The sequence below is a fragment of the Rhagoletis zephyria genome, unplaced genomic scaffold (assembly GCF_001687245.7).
Source record: "Rhagoletis zephyria isolate East Lansing unplaced genomic scaffold, Rhagoletis_zephyria_1.1 Rzeph_scaffold_14203, whole genome shotgun sequence".
NCBI classification, from domain to species: Eukaryota; Metazoa; Arthropoda; class Insecta; order Diptera; family Tephritidae; genus Rhagoletis; species Rhagoletis zephyria.
Window position 1 is genome coordinate 1 of NW_016171272.1, and position 10,377 is coordinate 10,377.

At 38.7% G+C, this 10,377-nt stretch overlaps 2 protein-coding genes across 6 annotated transcripts; one reads left to right on the top strand and one right to left on the bottom strand.

Moving 5' to 3' along the window:
- Nucleotides 1–6,658: 6,658 nt before the first annotated feature.
- Nucleotides 6,659–8,708, bottom strand: TfIIS (RNA polymerase II elongation factor). 5 transcript variants are annotated; one of them, XR_001849418.1, is made up of 5 exons: nt 8,500–8,708; nt 7,362–8,302; nt 7,136–7,210; nt 6,955–7,068; nt 6,659–6,890 (listed from the first exon to the last, which is right to left on the bottom strand). XR_001849418.1 is itself a non-coding variant. In XM_017634783.1 (3 exons), exons 1-2 carry the CDS (start codon nt 8,566–8,568, stop codon nt 7,382–7,384), a joined length of 990 nt encoding a protein of 329 aa, XP_017490272.1. In that variant the 5' UTR covers nt 8,569–8,708; the 3' UTR covers nt 7,103–7,306; nt 7,362–7,381. The 5 variants fall into 5 exon arrangements, 1 of the variants encoding a protein (XP_017490272.1); XR_001849417.1 differs by having other exon boundaries at nt 7,199–7,306; XR_001849416.1 differs by having other exon boundaries at nt 6,659–6,819; nt 7,136–7,306.
- A 272-nt stretch (nt 8,709–8,980) lies between these two features.
- LOC108378490 (ATP synthase mitochondrial F1 complex assembly factor 2-like) lies at nt 8,981–10,232 on the top strand. Its single transcript, XM_017634784.1, has 4 exons — nt 8,981–9,178; nt 9,245–9,552; nt 9,616–9,796; nt 9,876–10,232. Exons 1-4 carry the CDS (start codon nt 9,097–9,099, stop codon nt 10,124–10,126), a joined length of 822 nt encoding a protein of 273 aa, XP_017490273.1. The 5' UTR covers nt 8,981–9,096; the 3' UTR covers nt 10,127–10,232.
- Nucleotides 10,233–10,377: the final 145 nt, after the last annotated feature.

A 10,377-nucleotide genomic window follows, 5' to 3' on the forward strand; every position in this document is an offset into this window, starting at 1 on the left:
TTCACCGTCGGAATTTGTACGCCATCGACGTGAATTCCCAGCTATAGTCTGACCTCCACGTCCTGGTGGTAAAAAGGGTTGCCGAGGATTTTGTAGGGAAGAGTTTGGCCCTTGCAGTAAAGCAAAAAAGTTTGGGGTAAACGACAGTCGGGTTTACGTTACCGTAACAACCTTGATTTATATCTGGACAAGGTTTGTCACTCCAGCATCACTCCCCAAAAACTTTTGGGAATTTGTATGATCTTACAATAACATGGAGACTCCCTCTGCTTGGTGAGCTAGCTTCGAAATATAGCAATCAAACGAAAGTAGGTAAAGGACGCCACCCTGTGGAACCCCTTGTTTAATTCTTCTTAATTTTGACGTTTTTTTTTTCTCTGAAGATGACTGACGGTTTAAATAATTCGCTGACCATCGTTTGAGTCCCTGTGGGAAAGAAGCTTCAAAATGCCTTCTAGTAGCGTGGAGTGGCAGACGGTATCAAACGTCTTTGACAGATCCAACGCTACTAGGAGGCTCTCTTAAAGGGACGGTTTCCGTTAAGGCCACAGGTGATCTGAGTGTTTATGGTGTTGAGTTCTTTTGCTGTACTGTACACTTTACGCATGCCTCGCTAAGATCAGGTGGTACGTGAAGTGCGGTAGTAGCAAGGCCTCTAGTGTCTTCGCTTACGGGGAAAGCTGACTTATCGGCCGATAAGACTGTCATTTGTTGGTCGTTTTCTCGGTTTTAGCAATGGTGAGAGTGGCCATAGACATATTGAGAACCTTAGTGAAGCAGTCTACTTTCGCTGGACTCAATTTTTTCAGCATCAGCGAGCATATTATTTTTGTAATATGTAATGAAATAATTAAAAAATAAATAGACAGGTAGGTATTTGATAAACTTAAATCTAAAAATCAAGTTATAATAAAAAAATGATTTATTACAAAAAATTTAATTGCACTTACTTGTTAAGGCTGAATTTATTATCGCAAAATTGCACAGCTTTTTTAAATGTAAATGTGACTTGTAAAGATGAAAACCGGTTCTTCGCAATCGCAGCGGCACAGAATGAAAAGAAAAAATTGTCCTACTCCTTTGTTAATTAAATTCACTTATATTTTATGTTTAGATTTTCAGCTGCAAGTACACAAGGAGGCACGAGAGTGTTGTTCTCATTTCATTTAGCTGCAAAAAAAAAAAAAAATGTTAAAACAATGCACAGGATATGCAAGCAACACAATTTCGAGTAACACAGGAGAGAGAACAGGTTGTGCAAAAAAAAATCGTAAAAACAGGTAGGTAAACAAGTAAAAAATAGCAAAAAGAGGACGACTGCACGAAAGGAATGTGGCAAGGCGATTTCCGGTTTTTCGGTCTTGCAGCAGCAAAAGCACTGATCAAACCAACGCCAAATGAAAACAAAAAAAAAAACAATAAAAAACAGCGTTAAAGCCAGCAGCAAGGCAACATGCAAAAACAACAACAACAACAAAAGCAGCAGCAAACAATACCAACCCACAGCAATCGTGAATCGCATATCTTTTCGCGAGTATGTGAGTCCATGTAAGTACATATTTGTGTACACGCTTGCCACCATTGAGGAACGAGCGCACAATTATGGCATGAATCCCGTTGTGGCACAATCACGACGAAGAACGGGCGCAACGAAACAGCAAACAATGCAGAGTTGCACCTCTTTAGCTGATGCAGGCAGATTAGTTGTTGTTGTTTTTATTGTTTGCTACATCTTTTCCACTGCCGTTTTCTGCTGCTGCATTCCTAGTACAAGTACACAAGCTCAATTGATGGTAGACGGCAGCTGCACCTGTACCTGAATGTGAACTGTTAAGTGTGCGGTGGGCATGTGCGCATGCGTAGGAATGCAATAATGAAAAAAAGCAGAAACAAAAAAAAAACACAACTACAACAAGCATAAAGTAGCTGCAGAGTTGTGACTTTAGCGCAGAAAATTTGAAATGCAAATTTTGCTAGGAAAGCAATTTTATGTTTTTGCTTATTTTGCAAAGCGAGTTTGAGGTGCACACGATCGTGGCTGCATTTTGTTTTGATTAGAAGTGCGTGTAGCGTGCTTATCCGAGCGCTTACTCACTTTGTTGAGCTGATTTCCGTTATCAACAGTGTATTTGCTTTAGCGCGCGATCTTCTTATCCAACTCTAACGCTAATCTCTATTCTAAGCCTAGCTCAAGCTGGCAGCCGCAAGACAACTAGTCAAACTTTGCAGCATACTTTTATACTTTTCTTCCTATGTTACAAAGTTTGCTTTTGTTGCTGCCTCCTCCGTCTTATGTTACCGCCACACCCCGCTGGTTGGCTGATTGAATGGCTGACTGCAGTCGCGACTTGCTCGCTATTCCTCTGCTGTCTGCCGCCTGAGTTGTTTGCTGCCGCTGATGTTGCGGCTTTTATTTTATTATTTTTTTATTATATGTAATTCTTTTATGTGGCTTTTGCTTTTGCTGCTGCTGTTGCCAACACTTCTTCCACTATTTACTAGTTTCTTCTTCCTCAACTATGGTCGGTCGGTCTCTTCGTCGACGTGAAGATTTTCACCGCAACTTTGTCTTGTTGCGTTTGCTTTTGGTTTTGGTTTTGCCAATGCCGCTGGTGCTGGTTACCATCATAGTTGCCTTTTTATAATTTATTTTTTTTGTCTTCTAGTATTTAATACGACTATTGCTTAGTTCTTTCTGTTTATTCTAAAGGTGAATGCACTGAAAATAATTTGCACGTCGCGCGTTTGACTCTTTTTAGTTCCCAATTTCCACATTCGCAAATTCGAATCACAATTTTTTGGGTCACCTTGCTGATATTACAAGTTTTTAGCTTAAAATGTGTACATTTAAAAAGATAACATAACTTTTTTGCACCTTCTCCTAATGCGTCCAGTGAGAACTGGAAGATTGTCGTCCGTTATGCGTATGTACAGGAACAGGTTATATAAATTGGGTCAACATACATGACTGGTAACCAAGTTGGGACCAGCTACCATAGTTGGTAAGTCAATCAGTCAACATATGCCCGCTTTGTTTGCCTCTACCAGCTTCTCTCAGCAAAGTGGGCATCACAAAAGTTCGTTTGCGTCTGCATTTCACAAGTTTATTATGTAAATTTAAAATTTTTATTTCTCTTTACTTTTTTTTTCGACTGGCTATATAAAGAATTCTTTCTTTTATTTTAAAGGAACGAAAGTTTAACACTATTTAAACACACAACTTTCCATAAATTTATTCTATATAATTTTTGGTTTTTGTATTTCTACATGAAGTGTATTTTTTAATTTGCATTTCTTTATTCATTCAATTTAAAGCCTCCAAGAAGATATTAAATTAATACAATAAAACGTTGTAGAACGACGTGTATCAGCAATAAATATTGTACAACAACAACAACGATGCTATTAGCTTTGTAGTATCATTAAGCTACAACGCATACAAATGTATCTTAACTGCTTTACAATTTTCTCTCCCTTTTTTGTGGAATAGTGTACATATGTATTTATGTACATATAACCGACTTTACTATAGTATTTTCTTTATACTTTTTTCAGCCACACTAACCGTTTTTTTCTCCGCCCCACACACACACAAACACCTTCTTTTCACATTCTCTCCACACTACACTGCACTTTTAGCCATTTTCTATACATAGCGCCACTGTGTGTTTCTTTGTATGTGCACTTGTTACTATCTATTTTTTCTTCTCAAGTTACCTTTCCACTTTGCTGTGTTATTGAGCCTCGAACTAATCCGTTTCGCACAACCTCAACCGACGACAGGTAAACGCAGACTGACTTTGGCACTGAACCGATTCTCATCAGTTGCTACCAGCAGTGCTCATCAAATTTGCCCGATGTGACACCCTCTCCGTCCGTTATCATAGTCATCGCATTGCTGTTCGTGTGTTGATTGAGAGTGTGGTGCTCGTGGCTTTGAACACCCGGCTTCATGATCATTGTTAAGTTTAGAGCTGTTGTTGTTGTTTGGTCTGATAGCTGTGTGCTCAAAATCAACAGTTTGGCGTCGCTACCTCCGATGTTTTTGTTGTTGCTTTATTGCTAGCTAGCTCACCGAAACGGGTAAGGGAAACCGGCAAACGCCGCTTTGGTGTTCCCATCGATTGAGTAGTAGAGATGCAAACGTCGGCCAGTGAATGGTTAAATAGCGGTTGGGTAGAAGTAATCGGGTTCTTGTATAGTAAACTGCGAAACAGCTGAAAATTATTTTCTTCCTTAAAAGCCCTGTTACCAGCTATTTGAAAGAGTTTAAATTCCTCCGCAGATAAGGGACTAAGAGGTTGGTCATAACATTTACTCCCCTTCAAATACTTTGCGTAAGCCATGGGTATTAAACCGCACTCTAAAGCCAGTCCAACTAACATCTCTTCGCATGCCCACTGAACCACACCTTGCTAACGCCTCTGTCCTTATGGAGAGACCCCATCGAAGCTGCACGCTTCCTGGGTCTACCGTTTGTAGAGCTTGACAACCTGTATTGAGGGCCTAACCGATCTAGGCGGGGTTGTTGGACCCGCTATAACAAAAACAGCAACTATCAGTAGCCAGTGTTACATATTCTACAAGCAAAGTAAATCGTGTCCCATCAACTAGCTTGGGTAATTGAACCTTCTCCCCAACTGCCGCCTGTATGTCGGATCATCGCTCAATATTCAGGTAAATCTGCATAGTAAGTTTCTAATCAAAACGCGGTTTGGCACAACCTCATCAACGACAACGCTAGGCAAGGATAGAGGGTCTCCTCTTAATAATGGTTAGCCAAAGAGGCTACTTACGATACCCAATGCTATCCCAAAATTATATCAATCTTTTGACGAATTGAGACTAAAACTTTGTTTAAATGGTCTCCAGAATTGCATGACGCATTCTACTCTTTTATCCTTAAAGCGAAGCTCCAAATCTAAGCCATAGGCCAATAATCCAGTACCCATCAGTAGCCCAGTGCTTGGCTTAGACATCCTAATCAATGGTCGTACTCTGCGTGAGTGATGGCTAAAGTGGACACAATACTCTATGTGGGCCCATTAGTTCACGTCCAGAAAACAAGTTTTCTGGCCTTCCTGACAACTTAATTAAAAAAGTATTAGGTTTTTCTATTCCCATCCAGACCTTTTTCACTGATTCTTGATTTCAATATGGATGGAGTATACTCGAATAAACTTTATTATACTTTCGTGTTGGCCTTGACACCAAACAATATCTACAAATTATTGTTTTCAGAAAGAGATGAGCAATTTTAACCACATCCTCAAGAGCATGAGAAAAAACGAGTAGCATCAGCATAAAAGGAGCGAAAGTAAATGAAGATAATGCGTTGATTTTTGAGATTTTATTTTTTTTTGATGACGGCTTTTTGCTTTTTTTTTGCGTACAAGCATGAATTTCTTATGGGAGAAAATGCACAAGACCGTTTGCAAAGACAATTAAAAAAAAGAAAACAACGCCAGGTTTTATAATTGCACTTATTATATGAAAAAAAAAAACTGCAAACGCCATCAGCAAAACAAAAAACTATTAAAATTCAACACGATTTTGCAGCCGTGTTTAACTTTAAAAACCTTGCAAATATTTAACAAGAATGACCATGTACTATTATGCATATTTTGTTGCGCTATTGAAGATGACATGCGGTCGCTGTAGTGTGGTGGTAAGCAGTGCGCGCTTCNGAACGCCATCAGCAAAAAAAAAAAACTATTAAAAATCAACACGATTTTGCAGCCGTGTTTAACTTTAAAAACCTTGCAAATATTTNAAACGCCATCAGCAAAACAAAAAACTATTAAAATTCAACACGATTTTGCAGCCGTGTTTAACTTTAAAAACCTTGCAAATATTTAACAAGAATGACCATGTACTATTATGCATATTTTGTTGCGCTATTGAAGATGACATGCGGTCGCTGTAGTGTGGTGGTAAGCAGTGCGCGCTTCCACTCCGCAGCGCCTGGGTTCAAGCCCTGGTCAATGCAATATCGCAAAAAAAAAATTTTGAAAAAAGGTTTTTTTCTTAAAAGCGGTCGTCCCTCGGCAGGCAATAGTTTCGCATAGAAATACAATCGCCGTTTGGAGTCGGCGTAGAACTGTAGGTCCCTCCCCTTTGTGTGACATCAAGGAGCACGCCACAAATCGGAGGAGAAGCTCGGCCAAACACTAACATATGTGTAAGCGCCAATCTATTATTAATATTATTATTATTNCGGCAGGCAATAGTTTCGCATAAAAATACAATCGCCGTTTGGAGTCGGCGTAGAACTGTAGGTCCCTCCCCTTTGTGTGACATCAAGGCGCACGCCACAAATCGGAGCAGAAGCTCGGCCAAACACTAACATATGTGTAAGCGCCAATCTATTATTAATATTATTATTATTAAAGATCTTTCTTTTGATTTTATTTGACTAATGATTTGATTAATAAATGAAAAATTAAATGAGATCTAAGCCTCAACCTCAATTTGATTCTCTATCGATATCTTAATCTTAATGTATATATTAAATTTAATCATAATCTTAATCTTGATCTCAATCGTGGCCAAAGTTTGTCGGCACTGTAGATTTGAAAATTGCTATCGAAATACAGCTCATTGCAGTTCTCAAAGGTTTTTTGTAAATATATTCTTAAAAATAAAATATAGATAAGTATTTGGATTGTACTTACCAAAGTTGTGTGCTTCAGAAATGGCCTTTCTATATATTTGAATTGATCGTTGCGATATTCATTATCCTAAGTATTGAATGCTGTGATTAATATGTATTAACTAATGCAATTCTCTCTACTCGATCTAGACATAACTCCATCACAGCTGCGATTAAAATTAATAACCGACAACGCTTTTTTAAAACTAGTTACAAATGCTGCTAAATCCAAAAATACCTAGAAAAATTTTGGCAACGAAAAAGTTAAAATTGATTCGCTTTTAATTCGTTAAAATGAATACCTGCTTATTGCTATTCATACATCTGCTAGTTCACACAATTTTAGCCTGTTTATACTGCAACTAATTTTTTTATGATTCTTTCAATGAGAGGTTCCATGTATGAGTTGGCTTCCGCTAATGCATTCACAAAATAATTTATAATTTCACACTTTGGTTTAAATTGAAATGTTCAATTAATTACTTTTATATATTTTTCATAAAAATTGAAACAGCAGTTTCCAAAAAGTACGAAGATGCAACGTACCATTTTGGTTTCCTTTCATTTTACAAACCAATGCGGAAATGAAAATTGAAATAAAAGAAATTATATAAATTTATATGCAAGTAAAATTTAAGAAGAAAATGACTTTGCCTTTTTTTAAAAGTACGTCTTCAGCAAAACTTCCNTTTTAAGAAAATGACTTTGCCTTTTTTTAAAAGTACGTCTTCAGCAAAACTTCCAGCGATTGCCGCATTCGTTGCACATGACGAATGTCGTCATAGGTTCATCAGAGGAGCGAGTTTGTAACTGATTGTATGTGCAGTTACGCTTCTTACACTTGCCACATTTAAGTAGATCGGTTTTAGTGCCCTGTACTGTGGCCAGTTGAGCGTCATTTATAGCTTCCTTCACAAATTTCTCGCGCAATTTTTTCATTTCATCACTAGCCATTTCTTCAGGCGACATACGCGCCAATTGCTGTGCTGTTACGGCACCACACATGAAATTGCTGCGTAGCGTTGGATTCTTTGCGTCCTTTAAGTTGGCTACACGCGAACGCACACGATTTTTATATTTCATATCAGTATTCTTGAATTCCATGTAAATTGCGTCTTCCAATTCAGTAGCCATGTCTTCTGGCTCCGGACAACCTTCGATGGGCTCACCAACCTTAAGCGCATTACATAGCATTTCACGACATTTAAGGCGCACTGCATCGGTCAAGCCGCCAGTACTGGGGAACGTCGACTGCACTGGCCGGCGTTCATCCTTTGCCGAAGAGGATGATGCGCTCGAATTAGATTTCTTTTCTTCATCACGTTTTTTATCTTTTGAGGAGCTTGAAGACGATGAACTCTTCTCCTTGTCTTTGCTTGATGACGATGAGCTAGATTTGCTGGCTGAAGATGATTTAGAAGCACTATTACTACCGGCCGCATCTTTCGAAGAGCTGCCACTTGAACCGCTTGGGGGCAAAAATCGTTTCCAATTTTTGATAAGCGTTTTAGCCAAAGCGATAACCTCCTCATCTTTGCTGCTCTTGCGCAGTTCATTAACAGTCATACCAATGCGTGTCTTGGTTAATATCTCCAAATTTATGTTGAGTGTCTGCAATGCTTTCAGCAAATCTAGCGCTTGGTCTTGCCCCTGGAAAGAGGGTAAAATAATGATAATAAATCTCATGTAAAGTGCTTTTAAATACAATTAAGTATTTTTGAGTAGCATCGCGCGCTTTTCAATATCAGGCGCTCCTCAGCAGCGATATGTTTATAGGCGAGCACACAGCCGGGCGACGGTTGCCGCATAGCGCCAACACACATACGAGCACCTTATTTTCTACTTACCGTACCATCATTTGAAGTTATCTTCTGCATTTTCTTTTGTATTTTAAAAACTTCTTCTTCCACGCTCATCTTCGCTAGCTTATTTTATGTTTTTTACGTAAAAATAACAATTTTTACAGCGTTTTTTCCACGAATTTCCAGTATATCGTCCACTAACCAAGCACTATTTTTTCATTCAAAATATCCCAAAGCATGTTGGCTGCAATTGAACCAAGTAGGGACTTTTCATAATTAATGTAGCCGGACTGCCGTGGTATCAATTCCAAGTTTAACCGAGCTTCTGGTTAAGTGGCTAATTAATTTATCATAATTGTTGTCTAAAGCTTTTTCAATACCCAATTTCAAAGATATTTAAATAAAATTATATCTACAGGCATATTAAGAACTGCAATTTCCATCACGCAAATATATAACTGCAGTGAAATTTCCCTTTGTCTTTTCGAGGGCATTCATGAGTGCAACCCTGTAGTCTGGCTACTCATGAAGCAGCTGATTTGTTTACTTCTTTTAATTTGGTGTGCTCACATGTACTGGCGCGGCGTTTATTTCGTAACTTTAACTTAATAAATATCATCAAATAAAAGTTAAACAAATAAAATGAGTAATCTCTTTAGAGCACTGCAAAGACCACTAGCTACATTTTTAAGTGCATCGCAGCAAGTGACGAAAAGGTGTTACGGTAATTGTAACATTTTCAAGATGGCGTTTCCTGCTTGGGTTATTTAATTTTCTCCATTTCCTACAGCCGCGCCATTAAAGCGCTTCTACAAACAAACATCAGTACTCTACAATGACGGGAAGTACGAGGTAACTCTGGATAACCGGAAGTTAAAGACCCCGAATGGTAAATTATTCACAGTTAAAAGCGAACCGCTAGCGATAGCTGTAGCTACAGAATTCGATGCACAAAAGGAGCATATTGAACGTTCGAAAATGCACTTGTCGGCGTTGTGCTTCACCGCTATCGATAATCCTAATAGACACACAAAAACGGATATGGTGAATTATTTGCTGAACTACATCGCAACTGACACAGTACTATTTCAATATGATGTGAGTAGAAAGCGATTACTGCATTGCATTTTAATTAAGTTAAATTCCGCCTTTAACTTTCAGGATGAAAAGGACTTACATGACTTGCAGCGCAACGAATGGGACCCCATAATAAAATGGTTCAATGAGCGCTATGGCACAAACTTGGAAAAAACAATGGTAATATCGCCGCCTTCCATAAGTGCTGATGATAAAATGAACGTATCCAAATATTTGCTATCGCATAGTGAAGATGTGCTCTTTGGTAAGTGTAGAATTGAAGCGTTTATGTGTGTTGGCATATTCTACGATTATTATTTGATGTATTTGCTTATCCCTCCTAGGTTTTATATTCGCTGTGGACACTTTGAAATCTGTTGTGCTAGCGTTCGCTGCAATTGATCAGCGCATAAGCGTTGACAAAGCTGTTTCTTTGGCACGTTTGGAGGAGGAATATCAATTAAAGTTTTGGGGTCGCGTCGAATGGGCGCATGATTTGAGCCAACAAGAGTTACAAGCTCGCTTGGCCGCCGCAGTGCTCTTTGTGCATCTCAATCGCTCAGAACATTTTGTGAAGGAAAAGTCAATAGTTTAATGAAGTATTAAGGGTTATGGCGAAAATAAAAGTACATACATAAGTTGTTAGCAAAAGTTGCTGAGTGTCCCTGAAAAAAAATAAAAAAAAAAACGGACAACACCAATCAACTGAGCAAGGTTGGCGAGAACTATTACCACGTTCCCACGACAGTCGGGTCTACGTAACCGGAACGACCCAGATTTATATCTGGCCAAGGACTGTCACTCCAGCAACACTCCCCAAAAAGTCTTTGGGGAATTTGTATGCTG

Coding starts and splice junctions, on each gene's coding strand:
- TfIIS (XM_017634783.1), bottom strand. CDS start 8,568: ATGAGCGTGGAAGAAGAAGTTTTTAAAATACAAAAGAAAATGCAGAAG. Junction 8,303..8,499: donor TAACTTCAAATGATGGTACG/GTAAGTAGAAAA, acceptor CCCTCTTTCCAG/GGGCAAGACCAAGCGCTAGA.
- LOC108378490 (XM_017634784.1), top strand. CDS start 9,097: ATGAGTAATCTCTTTAGAGCACTGCAAAGACCACTAGCTACATTTTTA. Junction 9,179..9,244: donor AGTGACGAAAAGGTGTTACG/GTAATTGTAACA, acceptor CATTTCCTACAG/CCGCGCCATTAAAGCGCTTC. Junction 9,797..9,875: donor TAGTGAAGATGTGCTCTTTG/GTAAGTGTAGAA, acceptor TATCCCTCCTAG/GTTTTATATTCGCTGTGGAC.